Below are 27,164 nucleotides of genomic sequence, written 5' to 3' on the forward strand. Positions count from 1 at the left end.
ACACCAAAATGGAGCAAAAAGTGCAAAAGAAGAACACAGACAATGCCAAAATGAACAGCAAGGCCCAAAAGAGCAGCACAAAAAACATCAAAACAGAACATAATACAACACAAAACACTGCAGAGAACAGGAAGAGGGACATAAAGGCACAACAAAATGATGCAGGAAACTGCAAAATGGAAGAAAGCACCCAAGAGAATATCAAAATATTGGGCAAGGCCCTACAAAAGGATGCAGGGAACACTGCAAAGGAGGGCAAAGCCCAAGAGAACAAGAAAAGGAATGGCAAAATGGACTGCAAAGCCCAAAAGAATGATGGGAATGGATGCCAAAATGGACGGCAAAGCCCAAAAGAATGATGCAATGGATGCATAAATGGACGGCAAAGCCCAAAAGAAGAATGCAATGGATGCCTAAATGGACGGCAAAGCCCAAAAGAATGATGCAATGGATGCATAAATGGACGGCAAAGCCCAAAAGAATGATGCAATGGATGCCTAAATGGACTGCAAAGCCCAAAAGAATGATGCAATGGATGCCTAAATGGACGGCAAAGCCCAAAAGAATGATGCAATGGATGCCTAAATGGACGGCAAAGCCCAAAAGAATGATGCAATGGATGCCTAAATGGACAGCCAAGTCCAAAAGAATGATGCAATGGATGCCTAAATGGACGGCAAAGTCCAAAAGAATGATGTAATGGATGGCAAAATGGACTGAAAGCCCAAAAGAAGGATGCAATGGATGCCTAAATGGACGGCAAAGCCCAAAAGAATGATGCAGTGGATGGCAAAATGGACGGCAAAGTCCAAAAGAAGGATGCAATGGATGCCTAAATGGACTGCAAAGCCCAAAAGAATGATGCAAGATACACCAAAATGGAGGGCAAGGCCTAAGAGAACAACGCAAGGAATGAAAAAATGGAGGGCAAGGCCCAAGAGAATGCCTCAAAGAATGTCAAAATGGAGGGCAAGAAAAAGACTACAAGAAACAGCTGAGCAACAGCAAAGACCAAACACAAAGACAACACAGTAGGACAAGCACGGACAGCCCACAGGACACCACGGAGTGCAGAAATGAGCTCAGAAACACTAACCTTGCATCTCAGTACGTAACAAGTAAAAACCAATTGCTATGTGCTGCCCTTACCTGCTGGGCTGAGAGTTACCATCAGCAAAGCTGGGTCCAGGCAATGCAGGTTTCTGTTCCTCGCTGCTCTCATCAGGAGCCGCACATCTCTGTGCTCTGCTGGAACCTGTTGGACACAACACGACAATGAAGGCACTGCCCACATCTGCAGGGTAGCACACTGCTATCATTACACTAACTGTGATGGAAGGGAGCAGTAGGATGTAATTCATACTACGAAGGATATAATTAATGCTATGAGGGATATAATCAATGCTATGAGGGATATAATTAATGCTATTGATAAGTTTAAATATGCAGTAAGTTTAACAATTGTATTCCACACTAGGATTATAATTGAAGTAACTTTCATAGAAAACACAGGGCATCAATTTTTAGAGCTACATTTACCATAGCAAACATCTTAATATTGGGTTAAAACTTATATGAACAAAAACACTACAGGTTACAGTGATTATAACTACAGCCCGCATTAATTCATGTGAGCAGATGAAGATCAACACAAACAAAGCCTCCGAGCACAACCCAAAGACAAGCAGAACAACCACAAAGACACTGCAAGAGAAAAGCAGAGCAAGCAGCCAAGGGTAAGACAAACACAAAAGCAATAAGGAAAGCCAAGGGAAAAGCCAAAGCAAAGCCAACAGCACAGAGACCATTATAGGAACACAAAGAAGAAAGGCCAAGGAGAAAGCAGAGTCAGAAACCAAGAAAATGATAAAGGGAACACTGAAATAAAGGGCAAAGCTCAATAGACCACTAACAGGGCAAGGCCTAAGAGAACGACGCAAGGAATGCCAAAATGGAGGGCAAGTCCCGATAGAACAACGCAAGGAATGCCAAAACAGAGGGCAAGGCCTAAGAGGACGACGCAAGGAATGTTAAATGGAGGGCAAGGCCAAAGAGGACGACGCAAGGAATGCTAAAATGGAGGGCAAGGCCTAAGAGGATGACGCAAGGAATGTTAAATGGAGGGCAAGGCCTAAGAGGACGACGCAAGGAATGCCAAAATGGAGGGCAAGGCCTAAGAGGACGATGCAAGGAATGCTAAAATGGAGGGCAAGGCCTAAGAGAACGACGCAAGGAACACCAAAATGGAGGGCAAGGCCTAAGAGGACGACGCAAGGAACACCAAAATGGAGGGCAAGACCCAATAGAATGACACAAGGAACATCAAAATGGAGGGCAAGGCCTAAGAGAACAACGCAAGGAATGCTAAAATGGAGGGCAAGGCCTAAGAGAACGACGCAAGGAATGCCAAAATGGAGGGCAAGGAAAACACTGCAAGAAACAGCTGAGCAACAGCAAAGACCAAACACAAAGACAACACAGTAGGACAAGCACAGACAGCCCACAGGACACCACAGAGTGCAAAAATGAAGTCAAAAACACTAACCTCGCATCTCAGTACATAGCAAGTAAAAACCAATTGCTATGTGCTGCCTTTACCTGCTGGGCTGAGAGTTACCATCAGCAAAGCTGGGTCCAGGCAATGCAGGTTTCTGTTCCTCGCTGCTCTCATCAGGAGCCGCACATCTCTGTGCTCTGCTGGAACCTGTTGGACACAACATGACAATGAAGGCACTGGGATAGAATTAATGCTATTAGGGATATAATTAATGCTATTGTGGATATAATTAATGGTACTTTTAAGTCTAGATTTGCAGTAAGTTTAACAATTGTATCTCACACTACAATCATAATTAAAGTGACTTTCACATAAAGCACTGAGCATCACTTTTATGACTGCATTTATCATAACAGACACCTTTAGTATTGGGTAAATATTAGGTAAATATCAGTTCCATTAACAAATACAGGTTACAGACTTTACCACTACAACCCGCATTAAGCCGGGGGAGCAGATCAAGATGAACACAAACAAAACCTCACAGCAAATCCCAAAGACAAGCAGAACAACCACAGAAAGACACTGCAACAGAAAAGCAAAGTAAGCAGCCAAGGGTAAGACAAGGACAAAAGCAATAAGGAAAGCCAAGGGAAAGCCAAAGCAAAAGCAACAGCAAACAGACCATTATAGGGAACAACAAGAACAAAGGCCAAAGGGAAAACAGCGTGGGGAGCCAAGAGAACAACAAAGGGAACAATGAAACAGAGGGCAAGGCCCAAAAGAATGCTGCATGGAACTGCAAAACAGAGGGCAAGGCCCAAAACAGCACTGCTGAAACATCAAGATGGAGGGCAAGGGCCAAAAAAATGATCATGTAAAACATCAAGATGGATGGCAAGGCCAAAGAGAACATCACACAGAACATCAAGATGAGGACAAGGCCCAAAAGAACACTGCAAGGAACATCAAGATGGAGGGCAAAGCTGAAGAGAAGACTGCAGCAAACACCAAGATGGATGGCAAGGCCCAAAAGGGCACTACAAGAAACATCAAGATGGGGGGCAAGGCCCAAAAGGGCACTACAAGAAACATCAAGATGGGGGGCAAGGCCCAAAAGGGCACTACAAGAAACATCAAGATGGGGGGCAAGGCCCAAAAGGGCACTACAAGAAACATCAAGATGGGGGGCAAGGCCCAAAAGGGCACTACAAGAAACATCAGGATGGGGGGCAAGGCAGCAGAGGAAACTGCTTGGAACTCCAACATGGAATGAAAGGCTGAAGGGAATGAAGCACCAAAATGAACAACAAGGCCAATAGAATGAACAGAACATAAAGTGAGAACAAAGGAAACACTGCAGGAAATGCTGGAGAAACAGCAGAGAACAGAGGAAAAGAGAATGGAGAAGGATGAGAGCAGATATTATCATTATAATAATGGAACATTACCTTCAATTTCAGTATGGAACAGGTAAAAAGCAATTGTGTGTGCTGCCCTTACCTGCTGGGCTGAGAGTTACCATCAGCAAAGCTGGGTCCAAGCAATGCAGGTTTCTGTTCCTCACTGCTCTCAACAGGAGCCGCACATCTCTGTGCTCTGCTGGAACCTGTTGGACAAAAAAAGGCAATGAAGGCACTGCCACCATCTGCAGGGCAGTTCATAGACACAGCACTCACCTTGGGTTTGGTAGGGAGGGATGTTGGAACCACTGGGGCTCCATGAGACCCCACTGGAACCACTGGGGCCCCATGAGACCCCACTGGAACTACTGGGGCCCCATGAGACCCCACTGGACCTTATAAGGTCAACAAACCAGTGCAAGACCAACCAAGGTCCTGAAATCAAACAGTCTATAGGTCCAGATGAAATGCATCGCAGACTGAGAAGTGGTGACAGTGGGGTGCAGTCTGGTGAGCAGAAACACGGCCAACATGGCGCTCCTTTGTAGGAAGGTAGAAGGGATGAGCCCAGGAACGGCTGACCCGTCGGTCCCACTGCTGTGCTGGGAATGACCACAAAGCAGATCCTCATAGAAGGACCCAGGGCTCATGGAAGGCAGGAGGTGATGATGGAGATCCTCATAGAAGGACCCAGGGCTCATGGAAGGCAGGAGGTGATGATGGAAATCCTCATAGAAGGACCCAGGGCTTATGGAAGGCAGGAGGCGATGATGCAGATCCTCATAGAAGGACCCAGGGCTCACGGAAGGCAGGAGGTGATGATGGAGAACCAACACGGCCTCACCAAGGGCAAATCCTCCTTGACTGACCTCATAGACTTCTATGATGGCACTGATGCATCAGTAGATGAAGGAAGAGCTGCTGATATCATCTACTTAGACTTCAACAAGGCCTCTGATGTAGGACCCCACAGTATCCTCATGTCCAAGTGATGAAGACACCAACTGGACGGGAAGATGATGAGATGGATGAAGAACTGGCTGTAGAACCGAGTCCAGGGAGCAGCAAACAATGGCTCCGCATCCAGATGGAGATGATGATGAACAATGTCCCATAGCAGCCAGCACTGGGGCTGATACTCTGCAATATATGAGCATAGAATCAAATGATGATCAGCACTGAAGACCATCACAACCATCTCCATTCAACCCTCCTGCTATGGGGACAGTACCCAACCACCACACCAGGGTCCCACAGCCTCAAACACCTCTAGGGATGGAGCATCCCAAAGTGACCCATTCCACCCCCAAACCCTGCAATAAAGAAGGGATCGCTCACCCCATTGTGTAGGCTGAGCCCTCCATCCAAAGGAAGCAGGCTCTAGATACAACTCTTTCTCATACCCATCCATAAGTAGATACGGCTCCTTCTCACCCCCATCCATAAGTGCTGTTAGGAGTAATCAAAAGGAGAAGACCAGTAATAAAGAAGAAATTCCTTACCCCATTGCAAAGTCAAAGACTCACCATTGACCCCAAAGGAAAGGATCTCCAAGCAGAGTCGCATCCCATATGGTATCCAGACCTCGAAAGCAGCAGGAAGGAGAATCCTCTCCTTCAATGCTCCCATAGGAGCACTGAGCTGGAACTGATGTTGCCCCCTGCCCTTCCCAGCCCTTAAATACGAATCAAGGAGGGGAGGAGCCAGGCTCCAACCAATCACAATCCACAGCTCAACGGCCCCCACCTGTGCCCATGGGGTTGGCCCCTCCCCTCAGCAGGTGCCCAATCAGGATGTTACATAACAGCTCCAATCAGGAACAAAGCCAAAAATTAAAGCAATAACAGGTTAATAATTACATTTATTTGTTCTTAAAGGGGAGGGTTATGGATAGAGAAGAAATGACAGCACAGTATATGGACACAGGGCTGCAGATCTCAGTGTCACAATGGGGTGACACTATGGGCACCACTCTGAGGTTGATGCTGGGGGCACATTGGGAAGATGGGGGGTGATGGGGGCGATGATATCATTATATAATTAGGGTGATATAATAGAAATGCTTAGTCATGGTTGGAAGCCATGATGGGGCGGAGACACAGCAGTACAGCCCAAGTGCAGGCAACATATCCGATTGGCTGAAGGGCTGGCTCCGCCCCCTCCTGGTGCTCATATAAGGTCTGGCACTGGGGGCCAGCACTTATTTGCTGGAGCTCCTTGCTGCAGTCACATCTACCCACATGAACCCACATGAAGAAGCTCTTCTGCTCTGTTGCTGCCTTGGACCAAGAGCTGCTGGATGGAGCTCCAGGACTTGGCTTCTCCACCATCACATTGCTCAGCCTAGAACAGCACTACAGGAGGTAAGTTCCGGTTCTGATACTACAGTAATGCTGAGATGATGGAGGGCAGAGATGGTTGGGGGGCAGAAATGGTTTGGGGGGGATATTGAGGTGTCTGGGGGGGGACACGGAGCTGATGTTTGACAATGAAGCTGTATGTAGATGTGGAGGTATCAATGGAGTTACACAAGGAGCCATGTTGGAAGGTGACAATGAGTAGATGAGGGACTGAATAATGAAAAAGGGATGTAGTGACCATGAGATGGTGGAGTTCGAGATCCTGAGTGGAGGAAGCAAAGCAAAAAGTAGGATTGCTACCCTGGACTTTAGGACAGCCAACTTTGATCTCCTTCGGGACCTACTTGGGGCTATCCCGTGGGCAAGGGTGCTGGAAGGCAAGGGGGCTTGTGAGAGCTGGATAGCGTTTAAATGGCTCTTCTTCCAAGCTCAGGATCGGTGTGTCCCTGTGACTTAGAAATCGGGGAAATGTGCAAGGAGAACTGCGTGGATGAGTAAGGAGCTCATGTGCAAGCTCCGCAGAAAGAAGAAAGTGCATGATATGTGGAACAAGGGTCTGACCACTTGGGAACAATACAAGAATGTAGTCAGGGACTGCAGAGATATGACCAGGAAGGCGAAAGCCCACCTGGAGTTGAATCTAGCTAAGGAGATAAAGAATAATAAAAAAGGCTTTATTAAATATGTTAACAGCAAAAGGAAGGCTAGGGAGAATGTGGGCCCCATACTAAGTGAGAAGGGTGCTCTGGTAACGGGGGATGCTGAGAAGGCGGAAATTCTGAATGCCTTCTTTGCTTCTGTCATTAGTGAAAGGGCTCTCCCTCAAGAAACCCAGACCCTGGAGGTTGATGAGAGAGTCTGGGGAATGGGAGATTTCCCTTTAGTCAGGGAAGAGGTGGTCCGTGAGTGCCTAGGAAACATAAAGGTCCATAAATCCATGGGACCTGATGGGGTGCATCCGTGGGTGCTGAGAGAGCTGGCAGAGGTCATTGCTGAGCTGCTCTCTGTAATCTATCAGAGGTCTTGGAGAACTGGGGAGGTGCCTGAAGACTGGAGGACGGCCAATGTCACTCCAGTCTTCAAAAAGGGCAAGAAGGAAGACCTGGGTAACTATAGGCCAGTCAGCCTCACCTCTGTCCCAGGGAAGGTGATGGATCAGCTTGTGCTGGATGGCATCTCCAGACAACTGGGAGAAAAGGAGGTTATCAGGAGTACCCAGCATGTATTCACCAAGGGGAGGTCGTGCTCGACCACCCTGGTGGCCTTTTATGAAGATGTCACTAGCTGGGTGGATGGGGGGAGGGCAGTAGATGTAGTCTATCTTTATTTCAGTAAGGCTTTTGATACTGTCCCCCATGACATCCTTATAACAAAGCTGAGGAAGTATGGGATAGATGAATGGACGGTGAAGTGGGTCGAGAATTGGATGACTGGCAGAGTGCAGAGGGTTGTCGTTGCCAGTGTGGTGTCTGGCTGGAGGCCTGTAACTAGCAGCGTCCCCCTGGGATATGTACTGGATCCGGTCTTGTTCAACATCTTCATCAGCGACCTTGATGAGGGGATAGTGACCACCCTCAGCAAGTTTGCTGATGACACGAAGTTGGGAGGATGGGCTGACACGCCTGAAGGCTGTGCTGCCATTCAGCAAGACCTGGACAGGCTGGAGAGCTGGGCAGTAAGAAACCGGATGAGGTTTAACAAAAGCAAGTGTAGAGTCTTGCACCTGGGTAGAAATAATTGCATACACCAGTACAGGCTGGGGGAAGACCTGCTGGAGAGGAGATCTGCTGAGAGGGACCTGGACGTCCTGGTGGACTACGGATTAACCATGAGCCAGCAGTGTGCCCTTGTAGCCAAAAAAGCCAATGGCATCCTGGGGTGTATTAAAAGGAGCGTGTCCAGCAGGTCGAAGGAGGTGATCCTCCCCCTCTACTCTGCCCTGGTGAGACCTCATCTGGAATATTGTATCCAGTTCTGGGCTCCCCAGTACAAAAAAGACAGGGATTTCTTGGAAAGAGTCCAGCGGAGGGCCACTAAGATGGTGAAGGGCCTGGAGCATCTCCCCTATGAGGAGAGACTTAGGGAACTGAGTCTGTTGAGCCTTGAGAAAAGAAGGCTGAGAGGGGACTTGATCCAGGTTTATAAATACCTGAGGTGTGGGAGCCATAGTGGTGAGTCTGGTCTCTTTTCAGTAGTGCGTGGAGACAGGACTAGGGGTAATGGGATGAAAGTACAGCATAGGAAGTTCCGCACGAATGTGTGCAAAAACTTCTTTACAGTGAGGGTGACGGAGCACTGGAACAGGCTGCCAGGGAGGTGGTGGAGTCTCCTTCTCTGGAGATATTTAAGACCCGCCTGGACGCCGAGCTGTGTGACATGGTGTAGGGAGCCTGCTTTGGCAGGGGGGTAGGACTCGATGATCTCTAGAGGTCCCTTCCAACCACTACAATTCTGTGATTCTGTGAAAAAATGGCATTTGACAGTCTATAAGAAACGAACTTATTCTAGGAGAGAATCAGAGGTTTAAACTCTTTTGTTCAACAGAGAAGTAGTGCATTATATTTTTATAAGCATTGTGTCTGACCTTCTCAGCTGTTAGAATTTCCTTGACAGTAATTTCTCCGGATGTGATCAGAAAACCTTTTGTTCCGTCTATGGCAGCATTCGCGGTATGATACTCAACTGGGTGATATGGAATTCACATTGTCAATTCCAGCGACAAAAAAAGGGGCATCTAAGAAGCGTGCAAACACAGAGAATGTTGATGCAGAGTCAGCATTAAGAAATGAGCTGTCCTTTGCACTTCCTGCTCCAAAGGCCTTCTTTTCAAAGAGTTAGGCAGAGAAGCAAGTAGAAGGCATACCCTTTCAGGCGCTTACTTCCAAAGGTATGTTGTATCTAACAAATGGAAACCTAGAACATGTGTAGCTTAGGAATTTTTTATTTTAAATATGAATGCAATGCTTGCAGGTCCTAAAATTCTGAAAGATTTCAGTGTTTGGTTTATTTGGTCACAGCACATACAGCTGGCAGCTTGTGCATCTGACAGTGCACTGCAAGCGGTTTAACCATCTATCAGGGCACAGTGCTCGTCTGTTAATGATAGAAGTTCTGGCAGTGTCACAAGGAGCATGCCTTGAGATGCATTCAGATCATGAGACAAGTGCTGTGTTCCTAAAACTAGCATGTGGTTCCACTTTCCATCGAGATCTAGTAGATCATTTCTTTAACATTCATCATGAGGGTTTTGGTTTGTTTTTATTTTTTTTCTGGGCTATTATATTGAGTGAAAGAAAAGGGTGTGCTTTTATTTAAGTGTGCTTTTAATTGCATCTTGCTTCTAAATTAAATGTAACTACTGGATTCCTCATGATAGCATACCAGTACTTGCATGTATCTGTTCAGCATGGCAATGGCAATATGTGACTAACAATGCAGACACCTCTATCTCTGTAATGTACCATAAACGTGTCCGTGCCATTAGCACTTCCAAGTTAAACCCAAACCTCCAGCTCCAGCCTTGCCATCATTGAAACTCGCACACCCTTTTTGTTTCAGCTGTGCCAGTGCTGAGATCCCTTTCTATGATCTCTTGCAGGAATCAAGCGTAGAGCAAAAGGGATGTTTGGGCCAGGTGACTGCAGGAAGGCTGGCAGTTTTGGACAGTGCCAGTTGATGGAAACAGGTATTCTGGGGACTGTTCAACTTTTAACAGAAGTCGGTGGACCTGCAGCTAGAACGACTAGGTTCTTGAATGGCTTCTAACATGCACTCTGAGTACGTCTGTCCTGCCATGCCGTCTCTGCTTCATTTTGATGCAGGCATTGTTACAACCACGTGTTGGGCCTGTTTTCTTCTGCAAGGAAGAATGTTAGGTGCAATTCTCAATGCGAACTTCTGCTAGGATATCTGTGTAAGTTGAATTTGAACTACCAGAAGGAGTGCTGCAATGAAGGGCCCTGCCACTACCAGGGATGGTATGGTGAGCAGGACTAGGGAAGTCATCCTGCCCCTGTACTCGGCATTGGTGAGGCCTCACCTTGAGTACTGTGTTCAGTTTTGGGGACCTCAGCACAGGAAAGACATGGAGTTACTGGAGCAGGTCCAGAGAAGGGCAACGAGGCTCATGAAAAACTTGGAGAATCAGCCCTATGAGGAGAAGCTGAGGAAGCTGGGGCTGTTTAGTCTGGGGAAAAGGAGGCTGAGGGGAGACCTTATTGCCCTCTTCCAGTACCTGAAAGGTTCGTACAGTGAGAGTGGGGCAGGTCTCTTCTCACTAGTGACAAGTGACAGGACGAGGGGAAATGGCCTCAAGTTGCGCCAGGGCAAGTTTAGGTTGGATATTAGGAATCACTCCTTTACAGAAAGGGTAGTTAGGTACAGGAATAGGCTCCACAGGGAGGTGATTGAATTGCCATCCCTGGCTGTGTTTAAAAGCCGACTGGATGTGGTACTCAGGGATATGATTTAGTGTAGTGTTTTTAGAGTTAGGGTACTGGTTAGGCTGTGGTTGGACTTGATCATCTTCAAGGTCTTTTCCAACCTGGGTAATTCTATGATCCTATGGTAGGACTGGGGCTTGAGCCAGGCCAGGGAAAATCCAGTGACAGGAGTCCAATGGATCTGAGACCTGACTTGAAGCCTGTGGGCATCACCCAGGACTTGGGATGAGAGGATGAGTTGTAGGAACAAGAACCTCTTTGGTCCGTATTAGCTCCTGCTAATTTTTTTTGGGAGCTCCTGCTCCCTTTTTTGGGGGGGAATTGATGTGGGATTTTTTGTGTCAAGAACAGACTCATTGTGCGGCCTGTGAATGAATTCATTCTCACCTGGTGATTGGTGCTCTTCTCTAGATGGAGCTGCAGTGGAAATGGACACTCGTGGTCCGATGTCCGGCCCCCTCCCGCATGCTTTGATCAGCCAAATGAGCAAGACCTGGTTCTTGGTTGGTGAGTTAGCTTTTGTTGCCTTGGAGACACATCTTCCAGTTGCACCTCGTGTCATATCTGTTGTGTTGAGTTCTCGAGCTCCAACCCCAGCTGGCGATGTAAGTATGAACACAGAAGGAGTAGCTTAGATCTATATTTACCTTGATTGGAAATGCAGTGCCAAGGGCTGCACACTGTTGTGACAGCTCTGAGAGTATGGAAAAGGTATCTGCTGGGCAAGCGCTTTGCTGGGTGAGCATCCCCCTGCTGAAGAGCAGGCAGTTCTGTTTGTAGACAGAATCATCCGTGTGGATTGGAGGCGTTTCCAGCCTTCCGGCTCTTGGCTGTTGCTGTGAGAGTAGAGCTTCCTGCCCAGAGAGAACGAGCAGCAGAAGGGATCCCATGAGAGCAGCCTTAGAAGCCTTTCAGACAAAGCAGGTGGATCAGGCTGTGGCCTGTGCCTGTGCTTTGGAGTGAAGCCAGCAGGCTTTACTTCAAGCAAAATGAGCTGTGGGTGCAGCGTCCAGCAGTGCAAGTGGCCAACAGCTGGAGACAGCATCACCTTGAGCAGCACTCTTGAGGGAAATGCTCAGTGTGAAGGAAGGCCACGAAGAGAGAGTAGCTTGTGGCTGTGTTCACGGGGTAAGGTTTTCCTTCCTGAGCTGTTACCTCTCAGGTGCTGTGTGAGTCTTCTGCAGTGTGCCTACAACTGTGTGATGTGCTCTGCAGAAGTGCTGATGTTGCCCATGCAGCCCTGTCTTTCTCGTCTCGTATCCAGTTCTACATGTTGTTTGAAGCACCATCGTAGAGGCAGCCTTGATTTCTGCAGCCCTGAGCTTTGTGCCACGAGAGCTCTCCTGCTTCTCTCTGTGATGTGAGACTGAATGAAAGGCCCTGCAGAAGTCTGAGTAGGTGATGTCAGTTGCTGTTCCTTTCCCCACCTGTGCTGGGAAAAGCAGGGAATGGGTCTGGGGGACATCCCGGCAGTGGGATCCTGCCTCAGCAGAACTGAGTGGCTGTTCTGATCCACGTATTTTAACCTGAGTGAATCTGACACTAACGAGAGAGGGGAGGGTGCTGTGGGAAGAAGATATATGTGCCGCAGTTTGTGGTGCAAGGTGTTCTAGGAGCTGCAGCTAATAAGGCTTCCTTTTTGATGGGGAGAGGATTAACAAGGTTATTTTCATGATAATAGTTCACGATATGCTTCCTTTTCATTCATCTTTCATACTACCTCTCAAAAAACTGTGGATTCTAAAGTAGTATTTCTTGCTAAAGAGAATACGTGTGCACCCAGCACATTCGTCTGCTCAAAGGATCATCATCTCTGTCTGTGTTTCTTCTAGTCCCTGAGGTGGAGCAGAGTGGAACACAGACTTGGGTGAATCTTCATTCAGGAGAAGGGACACGTAATGCTCATCTTAGGTGTGTGGCTGACAACAAGAGCAGAGAGGTAAGTTTCATAGGGTTGCGTGCCCATTTTATTTTCTTTTTCATTCATAATGCATAGAGGCGTTCCCCAGACAAAGTGAGCATTTGTCGGCTGGACTTTCTAGAAATGACCTAGGCAGTGAAAATGGGTTTGAAGCATCCCTAAGAACCCTGCAAGAGAATGCTGAGAGTTAATCTGGCACCCTCCTTTGGAAACGTCCGGTGTCTGTCAGCTCTTCAGCTGTGCCCTAACACCTCCCATTGCGCTGCCACACCGGGATAGAATTCCAAGCCCACACTGAGTTCTGGAATGTTGTGGTGTTGTGTTGGAATCAGACGTGACCACGTGGTCTTGCCTCCCCGCCTTGTGGGGGGTCATGGTGGACCAGGCTGGTGGCCCATGGTGATGTCATAAGCGTCTGGAATGAGGGGAGGAGCGGTGCGTTCTGTGTTCCTTTGTGGGTGAGCTAGTGGTTGGAGTAGTTGGTTGGTTTGTTGCTCTTGTGCCTTTAGTGCCTTTAGTGCCTTTAGTGCCGTTTTCTTCACACCGTTGTGCGCAGCATCTTGTAGGTAAGCTGAGCCAACGTGGGATGGATGGGTGGGCAGTGAGTTGTTGAGAACTGCTGGCTGTTGGAGCTCACAGCACCGTATTGCTTACTCTTGACCATCAGACGTAATTTTCCCCCGGTACACACATTCCAAAGGGGGTATCCGTAAAGGTGGCACCCGTCCCATGCTTCTTCCGTCGTCTTCTTTGCTCAATTGTGGAAGCATCGTAAAGTTGCTGGGCGGACAGGCATCACGTAGCCTGAGACTCAGCATGTCTTGCAGCAAGTGGATGGGATGGTTGTGCTGTGTGCGTTATTCCATGGCTGTCTTAGCCCTGCTCACTGACCTGCTCTTTCTCTCTCCTCTCCTCACCCTCCGCCCACTGCCTTGGTGCAGCTTTTGCTCTCATTACATCTGAGCAAAGTGACAAGGATCTGCTGCAGATAGCGTGAGGTGATCTCACTGCCAGGTACGTGCCCTGTTTTGTCCCCCCACATGGTTTTGCCGCAGGGTATGCGAGGGTAGTTCTGAAGAATTGTACCCATACTGTGCTGTCTGAATAGAGAAAACAGAAATGTGTTTCCGTTCTGTTACAGCACGTCACAGCTGCTGTGATGAGCGTCGCGTGCATGGCCGGGAAGGAGGGTGGGGCTCCCAAGGACAGAAGATCTCCAGCGGAGCTCTACCAAGTGACCGAGGTGATGCCTCTGCATGCTGGTGAGTGAGGGTCCAAAGCAGGGTGGGCAGGGCTGGGGCAGCGAGTGCCCCCTGCTCCACACCAGGACCCCTTGTCACAGGCAGACTGTGCCAGGGGAGCGAGCCCGGGGCCGGAGAGGGCAGAGCTCCTTCTTCTGCTCCCGCTTGCCTTTGGCCCCTCTGTAGCACTGCTCTCTCTCCTTGGTCAGATGCTGAATTGCTGCCTCTGTCTGATGTGGAACAGGAGGCAGTGGATTTCATCCAAGCCAACAGCATCAGCAAGGAAATGGTAAGAGCAGCCATCTCCATTGTGGCTGTACCTGCATCTCCAGACAGTCCCTCTGGCTCTGCCTTCAGGCTGCAGGAGGGCTGCTGGCCGGGCAGAGCTGCTGCTGTCCTGCAGCTGTCCTGCGCTGCTCCACAACCCGCAACGCCTGGTCCCCCTGGCCATGGCTGTCCCCACTCATACTCCTCAGTCTCTGTGTGCTTGCCAGGATCTGGTGCAGAAGCTGCAGTTCCTCAACTCCATCTGCATACTGTGCAGCACCACTGGACAGGAGGGCCTCGCACTGAGCCCCAGTATCTTCTGCATGCTCAAAAATATGTGCAAGAAGATTGAGGTGAGGGGACATGGCACCCAGGTAGCTGCACCCTGTGAGAAGGACAGGACAGGGGGAGAGGGAGGCAGGGAAATCACGCACAGACACCCAAGTGCCCCAGATGGGACTCCAGGTGCTGCTGAGAGCTCAGCAGTGGAGGTGGACAGCAGCACCAGTGTGCCAGTGTTTGTCAAGGGCCACTGGGGCGACTCAGGCCCTAGCGGCCGGTGGCAGGTTTGCTGTTGCTGGGTGCTGGCAGCTGCCAGGTGCCATCCTGATTGTGCTTTGCAGGATCTGTTGTGTGAGGAGCCCATGGAGCAGCTGAGCACCGGACTGAGGTTCTGCTGCATGAACACCATTGCTGCCTTGAGGTACCTGCCCAGCCCCTGCTTTTGCCAGCACATCCCCCGGGCACCATCCTGGTGGCCCTGACGCAGCTCCCCGCTAAGTCTTGGCCCTCGCCCCAAAGCTGGTGACATCAGGACTGTCCTCTGACCCAGAGCAGCCCCGTGGGGGAGGAGGCACCTCCTGGCAGGGCTCCCCATCCCTCTCAGGGAGCCTTGCCCAGAGGAGGACCTGTTCCACCCCTGCCTCAGCACCCAGGCACCGCTCCTAGCATCAGTGTCTCTCTAATTGCAGCACAGTGAATGCAGTTACGGAGGAAGAAATATTCCATCTCTTCAAGGTGTGCTGCAGCGTCGTCTTCTATCTTCCTCCAGCCAGGGCCTTGAACATTTCCCTCTACAACCAGGTATGTACTGGGCAATCTACTGTTGACCCCATGCCTCTGGGCTGCCGCTTGCATTACTTGTGTCCAGAGATTTATCAAGATGTTTGTGGGATGAATTAGCAGCCTTGCTTGCCCTCACCCCTCTCACTCTTGCCTTGGGCTTGGCAAACACCCTGTGTTGTAGCCTGCTCTGAGTGCAGCAGTCTTGCAGAGTGCCCCTGTGCACAGATCTGTGGGTATCCTTTATTGGCAGTCAGAGGGGTTCACAGCAGTCTCCTGGGTATGTAAGGGAACCCTGAAAGACTTCCACAACCCACTGTTCTCTTTACAGACCCTGGAAGCTATGGACGACATGCTGCAGATTGTGCTAGATGACTGTCCCATTGCCAGTGTCAATAGTCGGCTGCAGGGAATCTTGGAGGTCTGTCTATTGTGAAGTTCTGCCCCCAGAGCTCCCTTCTAGTAGAAGTTTATCCCGCTCCATGGAAACGGCACTGGCAGCAGTTGGAGCCGGCAAGGGACCCTGGCAGCAGCAGTAGCCCCATGATGGGCTTTGCTTAAGCTCAGGGGAAGCCTGGATGGAAGCTGTGATTCCAGCCAGGAGCTCAGCAGACCTGCTTCTCCTGGAGTGGGCATCAGCAGCTCCCAGGCTAACCAGCAGCTCCTCTCCTCACAGGTGCTGCTGCCTTTCAGCATCTCCAAGACACAGGCTGTGTGTGAGAGGGCTTTGGGGCGCATCTGGAAGCTTAGTGGCTTCATGATCAGCAGTTTCTGGCAGCAGGTAAGGAGACATGAAAATTCCAGCCGGGCACTCTCATTCTTTGCATCCCAGAGCTGCCTCTACGACTCAGGAATACCTGTGAGACAAGCTGTGACTCAGGCATGAACCCACAGAATGCTTTTGACATGAAGGGAGGGTCTTTATCCTTCCTTTTGCCTGTGGTCATCCCACTCCAGACGCTATTCTCTCATTCTGTTTAACATGCCTTCCCTCCTTTTTTCCTTCTTACTGCAGCCCCTTGGAAAAAACCTTGCCCCTTCTCAGAGGACAGACATTGCCCTTGCAACCCTGGAGAAGCTCACTGGGGACTACGGTTTTGATGAGAAGAAGTGGGCTGAGACTATGCTGGATGTGCTTTGGAGAGACCCTGGCACCTGGCTAATGGATGTAAGCAGAGTGAGGCGACCCTGCCCGCCACAGCTCTTGGGTACAGAAGCCATTTGAAGGCAGCAAAGAGCTGTGGGAAGGGCAGTAATAACACAGCCTGGGAGGCAAATGGCTGCGGTCCAGTGGCTGCAGCAGTTTCCCTGTGTTCTCACAACAGGTGCCAGAGATTCTGCGATGCATCCACGCCAACCTGAAGATCCAGAGCACATCAGTTCAGCAGATCCTGCTCTCAGTGCTGGATGTGCTGACAGTCCAGTTTCCCAGGGATGTGCTGAGGAGTGTGTTGACTGACCTTCCACAGAATGACAGGTATCAGCCCAGAGAGCCCCACATTTTTTCCATGTGAAGAGCAGGGCTCAGAAATGGTCTGGCTGCCAAAGCCAAGGAAAGCTGCAGGACATCTCGAGGAGCAGGCCCTCCATCCCACTGTGCTTTCCAGTGCCGGCAGGCCGCTCAGGGCTGCAGCAGCCAATACCAACCATGGCAGCCCAGAGCCCCCCATCAGGCTCCTGCCTGAGCCATGGTGCTGTGGCTAAGGCAGCCCTGCTGACACAGCATTGCTCTCTGTTTATAGCACTACCCTGGACATACTGAAGAGTGTGCTGCCCCTGCTGGAAGCATCCCAGGGGATCTGGGATGAGCTCAGCAGTGTTCTGCAGGGCCAGCAGCTGTGTGAGATATTGAGCATCAGCACAGTGGGGTTGGGCCTCCTTCGCTTGACTGTGAGTTACTGGACAAGGCAACATCCTCTCCTTCAGGGCACTGCGTGCTCAGGCTGGGCTGTGTCTCCCTAGTGCCCTGCCTCGAGCTGCCAGAGCAGCCAGGAGCTGCAGGGTGCAGGATGTCCTGCTGCCTCTGCCTGCCTCTCACTGCTGTGTTCGTTTCAGGTGATGCCTCCCATTGAAGAGCTGATGAAGGAGCTGTGTAAGCCAGCACTGCTCCAGAAGCTTCTGAATGTGGAAAGCCTGCCAGTGCTCTGGCTGGTGCTCAGACGCCTCGTGCTGCTGTCTGAGAGACCTGAGATGGTGAGCAGGACCTTGTCAAACATAGCCCTCATGTTGACAGCCTGGTGATGGGGCAATGGGCAACACTGTGCCTTGGCCGCTGTCCTCCTGATGGGAAGGAAACTGTGTGTTTTGTACAGGCAAGAGAAATCCGGGCCCTGCTTCCAGTCATCATGGAGATCCTGCAGTTTGCCAACACACCCATTTCCTCCCCCATTACTGTGAAGGTGCTGAATATCTTCAGGAATTCAATTCACCATCTGGGCAAGAGGCACGCCAGTCCCTTTGCTCTGGAGCTGGCTGAGAAGATCCTGCCTCTTTTTAATCACGTAAGTCTGTTGTGGGAGGCTGAGCTCTGCGGGTGGGTGCTTGACAGGAGCATCTTCTCCTTTCTTTCCTTCTCTGGGCTTTCAGAAATGACATGTCCTGTGGGCTCTGCAGCCTATCAGAACTTGTCCCTGGTAGTGCAGGGGACTCCTGGGGGAGTTGCTGAGGTCTGAGGTCCTCCTGTTCTCCCTCAGGCATCATGTGAAGTGCGAGAAGGTTCCATCCGCCTCTTCACGGATGTGATGGACGCTGTGCTGTGGTCTCAGAAGGGAAGCATGAAGAAGACCGTGCTCAGGGGCCTGCTCCCTCTGCTCTTTCACATGAGTGACGAGACCCTGAGCGTAGCACAGGTAGGAATTTCAGAGCTGAGCAGTGTGCAGGCAGTGGTGTGCTGACAGCTCAGCAGTGATCTGCAATTGAGAGCAAGTTCAGCAAGCATTCAGACACTGGGAAGTGTGTCTGTGTGTGTGGTGCCATGTCCCTGCATCTGTTGTTCTGCAGGCATCTGGGGAAGCCCTTGTGTCCTGTGCAAAGTTCCTGAAGTGGAAGGAGCTCAAGCATGAGGCCCAGCAGAAGAACACAGCGGGGATCATGAAGTGTTTGGTGAGGACAATCTCACAGCCCCCACCTTTTTGCTGGAGGAAAGGGGATGCTGGAGGAGGGGCTGCAGCAGCAGCTGTGGCTGCTCTGCAAGCCCCATGCTCTTGTGCTCTTCTTCAGCTGCAGCAGGACAGAAAGGGAGTGGAAGGCTGCCTGCAGCAGAGCCTGCCATACCAGGAGGATTCTCAGGCCTCCTTGCGATGCGAGGCTGTCAGATTCATTGGTGAGCCCAAACCCTGAGTCCCTCTTTGGGCCCTGCCCTGGCAGGAAGGCACAGCCCTGAAGCCCCCAGGTACAGCCTGCCCATGCCGGTAGCCCCAGTGGGTGCCTTGCTCAGGTCCCCCCTCGGGCGTCGTATGAGGGAGTGGTTGTCTGACGGAGCTCTTTCCCTAGGGCTGATTGGGAAGCACTCCAGGGAGCAGAGTGAGAAGATGCTGAATGAACTCTGCAGTGGTGAGTGAGGGCAGTGCTGTATGTGTTGGGGCTGGGGGCAGAGCTGGGCAACATGCAGCTGTTCTTTGCCCTGCTGCAAGGAAATGCTGCAGGGACAGAGGAGCATTCCTGGCAACCCAAAGCAGTGTCTTCCGGCTGACCCGTCAGTCTCCCGTGCTCCTCCTGGCCAGGAAAAGCAAGGAGTGGGGCTAGCAAAGCTGGTGGCTCTCTGTAGACTGGGGGTCCAATCTCTGCTCTGTTTCCTTCTGTTGTAGCCCTTCAGCCTTTGGAAGATGACACCCATCTGACAGTTCGTTCTGTGGCATGTGAGACCATCCAGAAGCTGAGACACCAAAGGCAGAAGGCGGCACCAGCACGGAGAAGGCTCCCAGCACTTTTCCGCTGGTTCTGCATAGCCTTCTGAGGGACAATTCTTGTACAGCAACGTTGCTGGGACACGCGTTCCTGTCGTGCAAGACAGACCCCCTGAACAATGGCAGGAGCCTTGGAGCAAGGACATCTTGGAAGAAAGAACAGGAACCAAGCTGGTTAGAACTGGGTCTGTAGTTAGCGACTAATGAAATTGAGAGGCACAATAGAAAGCCTTTGGAAGGTAGATGTGGAGAAGACGTCTGCCCGTGACCGCTAGAGAGCAGCACGCATGCACGCAGATGCAGAACTGATCATAATTTCCCTTAATCAATTGGAACTCATCACATGAGTTGTTGGAACTTAATCAAGTGGAAAAGTTATGGTTTATTCTAGCTTTTGCAAAGCCAGAATGCTGGGCAGCAAGGCTCCTGCTTGCTTATTGTGCTGTGTGCCTGGGCATAAGTATCACATGGAAAAAGACAAAAAAACACATTTTCTTTTCCTATGTCTTGGAGAGACAGGAATCCAAAATTCAAGATCTTTGCTTTTGACTTTGCATTTCAAAACCAGATTAGAAAGGATTCTGCAAACTTCCTCTGATGACATTTGACTCTTCAAATAACAACAATACTACTGTTTCTATTACTACAAATAACAGCAACGCAACAACAAAACAATGGAAGCTGAAGAAAGGCACGGGGACAAGAGTCACCAGAGGAAATTTCTCCAATGAACTGAATTGGTGTTAGGGCCCCCATGCACAGGAGCCAAGGACAAAGCAAGCGTGTCTTGTCCTCTTCAGGATTCAGTATGGTTCATCTTATTGTCATCCAAATGAGACCGGAATTTCACTGCATTGTTGGAAATGGGAAAACAGTGCCAAAGTTGCCTTTTTTGAAACAGAAATAGAGTAATTTTAAAAACCCACAGCAACAGAACGCAGAAGATCACCAGCAAAGCCTGTAACACTTGCCCATGGAGTAAAAGCACCAGCAACAGTCAACCAAAGAATCGGATGCTCATCCATTTCATGTACTTTTGTGAGGACATGAAAGCAAGCAGACTTGCCTGAAGGTGATGTAACGTTAGTGGTAAACATCACCAAGCTCCCTCCAAAAGTGAACTTGACCTTTTGTCTCTGCAACCATCTACGTACAGAGGGAGCTACTGGAGAGCTCTGCTCGGATCCTTCAGTTTTCACGTCTCTTACCATCTCTCTTCCAGAAGATCTTTTGAAGAAATGCTTTTCCTCTGAGGATGAAGCACGGATAGGAAATGTTACAGTTCGTTTTGCTGTAGGGAGTTTACCTCTGTGTGCGACACATGCATTCTTCTGACAACTGCTATCCTCAGTTTATTAATAAAAATCATTCCTTTATTACTTTGTGCCACGCAGATTAATCTGTTTTTTAAAAAATCGGGCTGACTTTGTTTGCTTTGCTCAACAGTGGCTACATCAAGACAACAATAACATTACTTTCAAGAATAATTGCAGTTATCTTCCAGTTGGCTTGTGCTTCTGTGCTTCTGAGAAACACCCTCTAGCAATTTCTTTTTCTCCTTTTTTTTGCATGAGTCCTGGATGCCGGTGTGTGTTGTGCTCTGTTGTTTGCTGACCAGCAGGTGAAAGGACTGTGTTTGTGTGAGGATAACGTCCGGCTGCGATGTGCCAGCAGGGCAACCACAGCTTCGTAGCTCGGCCCGTGCGAAGCCCTGCAGCATCACTGGCGCTAGAGGTCAGTCCAACACCGCGGCTTGTGCTCTCTTTCTCCTGCGGCTGCGTTCGGGCGGCCCGTCTGCAGGGAGAAGAAGCAAACTCTGATGGCATCTGGATCTGGAGTGGCTCCTTTGTATTGGCATTGTTGAGAAATGAGGATCTAATTTGGATTCCATTGGTTTCATACTGGCTGATGGAAGGAGTGCTTTCTGTGCTAGTTGGAGGTTTAGGTCTACTTCAGGGACTGTGCAATTGGGTTCATCTTCTTTTGTCACATTAAGGGGCAGCATGTTTATATTGGCCAGGATCTATTCAGGACTGGAAGCTGTGCTCATTAAGTCTGGACTAGTTGATGAGTCCATGGATGAGCCTGAGCTCAGATTCCCTCATACCAGGTATGTTGGCCAGTACTACGGCATTGCTAAGGCTGTGAAACCCAGGCACTCAGGCACCTGCCCAAGAGCTCAGACATGTGGGAGCTTGAGCCTCATTGAAGAGGACTGATAGCACACTGTGGTGTGGCTGCACTGAGGTTCAACAGCACTAGGAGCCTTTTGCAGTGTGTGAGCTCAAGCTGCTGCCAGGGTTTTGCTTCCTCCTGGCTGTGAAACTCCAAGAGCTCTGCCAGCATATTGCAGCTGAGCATTATCTGCTGTGCCTTTTCTGTCCTCCAGAAACTGTGTGTAGGAGTGTCACCTCTCCAGTAGGCTCCAGTCTTGGCCACACCACACTGTGCAAGACATTCTCTTCAAGCTGGCTTGTACTTCCACTTGTATTCTGCTGAGAAAATCGTGTAGCAAAGAGACAGTCCACCAGCAGAAACATGCTCTGAAAGTAATGCTTTCTATCTGTGACATCAAAGATGAAACTGAAGCTGCACCCATGTGAAATATAGCAAGGGAATCACTTACTTTGACTGGATGACTATGCTGTGCCCAGTGTACCCCATTTCAGGCTCTGATTTTCAAGAATATGATTAATCACTCTATACTCTCACATGGAATTTCAGATGTGCACTGGAATTTTAATGGAAAGCTGATGGTCTTGTAGTGTCATAGCCAGGCATCTGAGTTCCTTTATAGCATGAGATTTGCTGCCTGCTGGTAGCCACATTCTTGATATCAAGATCCCTAATCTTGGTAATGGTGCTCTCTAACATCTTTAGCAGTGACCTAGACAGTGGGATTATGAGTACCTACAGTGAGTTTGAATGCAACAACCAAGCTGTGTGGTGCTGTTGATCACAGAATCACAGTATTATCAGATTGGAAAAGCCCTAGAAGATCATCTAGTCCAACCATTACTAATACTTCTCAGCTTAATCATACTCCTCAACACAACATCCAAAGTTTCTTGAACACACCCATTGTTGGTGACTCCACCACCTCCCTGGGTAGTGCATCCCAGCGCAGATCCACACTTGCAGCAACTCGGTGCCACGTGGAACTGACTGAGGTGCCCTCCCTGCCCTCATCCTGGCAATCACTGCACACCCCGCCCAGCACTGGGCCCAGCTCTGCCTTTCACCACCACGCTCCTCCCGGAGGAGGAGCGCCATGCCCGGAGGTACTGCCATACCGGGACGACGCGCGGAGCGGAGACTGCAAGCTCCGGGTCCAACTCCCACACCCAAAAATCCGTTTAATGTAAAATCCTCTCATCGAGGACGTATCAAATATTAAACTGACAAGAACAGATACTACACTTGGTCTTCGCCAAAAGGCTGAGAAGCGACACCCCACCCACCGCCCGCACAGCACCCGCCCCCACGCGTGCCCCCGACACCTCACGGTCGCACACCCGCCGCCCGCTCCGACCCCTCTGTCTCCTCCCCAGCCCCGCTCCCACCCCGCTTTGCCGGTGCCGCTTCCGCTGCGCCCCCTGGAACGGCCCCGCTCGGCCCCGGTTCATCGTGGCGGAGCGCTCCCGGCGACCCCCGCGGCTTTGATTAGCATAGACACGCCCCTCATTGGTCGCTACTCTGCAGGCTCCGCCCCCAGCTCTGACCCCGCCTTTCAACTCCACGAGACGGCGCTGCGGTGATGACGTCATCAGAGTGCGACGTCGCGCGGGTGATGACGCAATGCATCGCGCGGCGGGGACGCAGCGTTGGAGCGATGGCGGAGGCGGCGGAGCAGCCCCGGGCTGAGCCCCGGGCTGAGGCCGTGCAGATCATCGCTCTGGGCGGCAGCGCCGTGCGCAAATCCAAGAGCGTGGCCGCGCGTCCCCCCATGTCCGGCCGGTGCCGGGGGCTCCTGGCGGCCGCCAATACAATTGATGGGTTTTGCCTCTTGAAGCTCCTCGGGACTGTGACGTTGTTCTCTTTTATCCGGCTGTGAAGGGATGTCGTGCTTCTGTTGGGCCCAAGCGCATCCTTTAGTGTTGCTCCCTCCGGGCTCTATGGTACCAAATAAATAGCCAGGTGTAGGGCAGTTCATTGGGTTCAGTGGTAGAGCTTAGGGCAAGATCCATCCCACTCATATGAGCCTTTCCTCCAGGCTGCATCAAGCACCACAAATAAAGCAACAAGAGCCCATTCCTGTCTGTATCTTCTTGCCAGCTGTGTGCTGATGCCATAGCTTTTAAAGCCCTCTCACAATTGTGGGGGACCCGCATGGCTTTGTACTGCAAAGGGGGGGCCTTGATCGCTGCTTTAGGATCTAATCCACATGTGTTCCACCATCCCTGTATTTGTCGCCATTCTTTCTATACCAGTGCTTTACTATTTCTCCATTTCTTTTTTCCCCTCAGCGGATATCAAGATGACCCAGAAAAGCTTCAGCTTCACCCAAAGTTCAGTTTGCCCTTTGTTATGGTTTTGTAATTTGGTTGGTGTTGGTATTCCACATCAGAACACCATGCCTAATAATGAGAGTAAAGGGGACAAGTTTTTTTTCTGTGGACTGCCTTAAATGTTCATGTGGGGAGGGGCACCGGAAGGGAAGTGGGGAAGAGGATGGGGTTGCTGGCCCAGCTCCCTACGAGGAGACAACGCGGTCGGAGCTTCCCGCCTTCCACAGCTCCATCGGTGAGATTGGGGACTTGGTATTCTCTTTGTTGAAACTCTCTTGTTGTTGTTTAGCGTTATTAGGTTATTAAACTGCCATTCGTTCTCAGATGACCTTTTTCCTCCTTCATTATTTTTTAGACCCAACCACAATCTCCCTTGCCTTCCCCTTTCCCGAAACACACGTGGTTGGGCCGTGCCGTGCCGTGCCGCTAGAGAAAGGGAGGCACTTTTGCTCCTGCTCCCCTGGGTTTGTTCCCACTGTCGCGGAGTGAGCTCTAGAGAGGACTCCATGACACCCTTTTATTTTGTGTCTGCTGCAGATGGCACCAACGTAGTGAAGGTAAATCACAGCTGTACAGCCCAGGGACATGGAGACTGCTATAAGCACGGGGTGGGAAATGGGGTAGTGCCTCTCTTTGGTACGTGGGTTGTCCCACTGACTGTAAGCAGTTATAGAGTTGAGGGTTTTTCCCTGTGGGGTGTGGGAACAATTTCCATATATTAAAGAATCCCATCATTCTTTGCTTTGAGTGACAAAGTGTTCTTCCTTGTCAGCTCTTCAATGACACCATCAAGCTGGCAGTTACTTACAAACAGAATTCAGGAGATTTCATGGATGAGGTCATGCAAGAACTGGAGGTAAGAAAGGAGGAGGAGGAGTGCAGGGAGTGCAGCCTGAGGTGGTTAACAGCTCTCCCACTTGGAAAAAGCCTGTACTGAAGGGTGAAAACTTCACAGGAACTGGAAGATTTGCCTTATGCTTACAGCACAGGGTTTGTGTGCCGCTCATATCTAGGTGGGCAGGGGGAAGGTGGTGACCTTCTGAAGAGCTTGTGCTGCTTTAGCCTGAATTTGATAGAACCGTAGCAGTGTACCTGTCATGCTCTTCAGCGTGTTCTTGTCCTACTTCTTTGCAGAGCTTTGACCTGGAGAAGAAGAGTGTGAATTTGTCGGATCAAGAGGAGAGCTGCCCTGAAGAAAAGCCCCATCCTCCTAAGGGCCGCACTTGGGCTCCATCTTTTCTCTCTGCTCCAGTTGTCAGGGACTGCTCAGAGCTCACTTCTGCAGAGGAAAGCGATTTTTCTCATGCCCTGAGATCTCTGGTGATGGGGAGACAGGGCACAACCTCCCTTGGCTGGGCCCTGACTGCCTGGACGTCACAGTATCACAGAATTATTAAGGTTGGAAAGGACCTCGAAGATCATCCAGTCCAACCATCACCAATACTTCCCAGCTAAATCATATCCCTCAACAAAACATCCAAACATTTCTTGAACACTCCTGTGGTCAGTGACTCCACCACCTCCCTGGGCAGTGCATTGCAGTGCCTGGCCACCCTTTCTGAGAAGCCATATTTCCAAATGTGCAGCCTGAACCTCCCCTGCTGCAGCTTGAAACCATTCCCTCTAGTCCTATCAATAATGGCACAAGAGAAGAGGCCAACCCCCAGCTCACTGCAACCTCCCTTCAGTTAGTTATAGAGAGCAATGAGGTCTCCCCTGAGCCTCCTCTTCTCCAGGCTGAACAATCACAGCTCCCGCAGCCTCTCCTCATATGGCCCCATTGTGCTCCAGACCCCTCACCAGCTTTGTAGCCCTTCTCTGAACACGTTCCAAAGCCTCAATATCTTTCTTGCAGTGAGGGGCCCAAAACTGGACACAGCACTCGAGGTGCGGCCGCTCCAGCGCCGAGTACAGGGGGACAATCACGTCTCTGCTCCTGCTGGCAGCACTGTTTCTATACAGGGCAGGATGCCGTCGTCCATCTTGGCCACCCGGGCACACTGTCGGCTCATGTTCAGGCCAGCTTCCATCAATACCCCCAGGTCCGTTTCCTCCGCACAATCCTCCAGCCACTCCGCCCCAAGCCTGTAGCGCTGCCCGGGGTTGTTGTGGCCAAAGTGCAGGACCCAGCATTTGTTCTTGTTGAACCTCATCCCGTTGGTTCAGCCCAGCTGTGCAGCCTGTCCAGATCCCTGTGCAGGGCCTCGCTCCCCCCAGGCAGATCCACACTCGCAGCAACTCGGTGCCGTATGGAACTGACTGAGCTGCCCTCCCTGCCCTCATCCCGGCCATCACTGCACACCCCACCCAGCACTGGGCCCAGCTCTGCCTTTCACCACCACACTCCTCCCGGGGGAGGTGCACCATGCCCGGAGGTACTGCCATACCGGGACGATGCGCGGAGCGGAGGGAGCAAGCTCCGAGTCCAACTCCCGCACCCAAAAATCCGTTTAATATAAAGTCCTCTCATCGAGGACGTATCAGATATTAAACTGATAAGAACAGATACTACACTTGATCTTAGCCAAAAGGCCGAGAAGCGATACCCGTAACACCGCCCGCACAGCACCCGCCCCCACGTGCGCCCCCGACACCTCACGGTCGCGCACCCAACGCCCGCCCCGACCCCTCCGCCTCCTCCCCCGCTCCACTCCCACCCCGCTTCGCCGGTGCCACTCCCTCTCGGTCCCGACAGCGGCTCCGCCGGGCCCCGGTTCATCGTGGCGGAGCGCTCCCGGCGACCCCCGCGGCTTTGATTAGCATAGACACGCCCCTCCACTCAAGCCCCGCCCACCGCCCGTCCCTCCCTCTCATTGGTCGCTACTCCGCAGGCTCCGCCCCCAGCTCTGCCCGCAGCCCCGTGCTCTGCCCACCCCTCATTGACAGCAGCACTGCAGCTGGGACACACAGCGTCCCGTCAGAACCAGGCGGTGACTCCCTTCATCCCGTGGGTTCCTACGGGTGGAGCTGAGTGCTGAACTGCAGCTCCGGCATTGCACTGAGTGCAGCACTGCAGCTCTGGCATTGCACTGAGTGCTGAACTGCAGCTCCGGCATTGCACTGAGTGCAGCACTGCAGCTCCGGCATTGCATTGAGTGCAGCTCTGCAGCTCCGGCATTGCACTGAGTGCTGAACTGCAGCTCCGGCATTGCACTGAGTGCGGCACTGCAGCTCCGGCATTGCACTAAGTGCGACACTGCAGCTCCGGCATTGCACTGAGTGCAGCACTGCAGCTCTGGCATTGCACTGAGTGCGGCACTGCAGCTCCGGCATTGCACTGAGTGCTGAACTGCAGCTCCGGCATTGCATTGAGTGCAGCACTGCAGCTCCGGCATTGCACTGAGTGCAGCACTGCAGCTCCGGCATTGCAATGAGTGCTGAACTGCAGCTCCGGCATTGCACTGAGTGCTGAACTGCAGCTCCGGCATTGTACTGAGTGCTGAACTGCAGCTCCGGCATTGCATTGAGTGCAGCACTGCAGCTCCGGCATTGCACTGAGTGCAGCACTGCAGCTCCGGCATTGCACTGAGTGCAGCACTGCAGCTCCGGCATGTTACC

General features: G+C 51.0%; 2 protein-coding genes, 1 long non-coding RNA gene and 2 other non-coding genes across 5 annotated transcripts; 2 read left to right on the forward strand and 3 right to left on the reverse strand.

The window, feature by feature from the left end:
* Positions 1-1,061: 1,061 nt before the first annotated feature.
* Positions 1,062-4,640, reverse strand: LOC146755404 (uncharacterized). Its single transcript, XR_014937991.1, has 3 exons — positions 4,001-4,640; positions 2,599-2,704; positions 1,062-1,255 (listed from the first exon to the last, which is right to left on the reverse strand). It is a non-coding gene; the product is annotated as an uncharacterized LOC146755404 (long non-coding RNA).
* Positions 4,641-12,416: 7,776 nt separating this feature from the next.
* On the forward strand, positions 12,417-16,418 carry LOC146755405 (uncharacterized). The gene is made up of 8 exons (XM_085525491.1): positions 12,417-12,641; positions 13,565-13,637; positions 13,765-13,885; positions 14,755-14,834; positions 15,103-15,214; positions 15,525-15,614; positions 15,870-15,974; positions 16,209-16,418. The coding sequence occupies exons 3-8, from the start codon at positions 13,880-13,882 to the stop codon at positions 16,416-16,418; spliced, it is 603 nt and encodes a 200-aa protein (XP_085381617.1). The 5' UTR covers positions 12,417-12,641; positions 13,565-13,637; positions 13,765-13,879.
* Positions 16,419-17,441: 1,023 nt separating this feature from the next.
* LOC146755406 (maestro heat-like repeat-containing protein family member 7) lies at positions 17,442-19,382 on the forward strand. The gene is made up of 5 exons (XM_085525551.1): positions 17,442-17,694; positions 17,887-18,042; positions 18,194-18,515; positions 18,686-18,745; positions 19,000-19,382. Exons 1-5 carry the CDS (start codon positions 17,539-17,541, stop codon positions 19,146-19,148), a joined length of 843 nt encoding a protein of 280 aa, XP_085381677.1. The 5' UTR covers positions 17,442-17,538; the 3' UTR covers positions 19,149-19,382.
* Positions 19,383-22,357: 2,975 nt separating this feature from the next.
* Positions 22,358-22,548, reverse strand: LOC116652723 (U2 spliceosomal RNA). The gene has a single exon (XR_004305868.2). It is a non-coding gene; the product is annotated as a U2 spliceosomal RNA (small nuclear RNA).
* A 3,411-nt stretch (positions 22,549-25,959) lies between these two features.
* LOC116653277 (U2 spliceosomal RNA) lies at positions 25,960-26,150 on the reverse strand. The gene has a single exon (XR_004306847.2). It is a non-coding gene; the product is annotated as a U2 spliceosomal RNA (small nuclear RNA).
* Positions 26,151-27,164: the final 1,014 nt, after the last annotated feature.

This window comes from Coturnix japonica, chromosome 32 (assembly GCF_054131305.1).
Source record: "Coturnix japonica strain WE chromosome 32, WE-NBRP24, whole genome shotgun sequence".
NCBI classification, from domain to species: domain Eukaryota; kingdom Metazoa; phylum Chordata; class Aves; order Galliformes; family Phasianidae; genus Coturnix; species Coturnix japonica.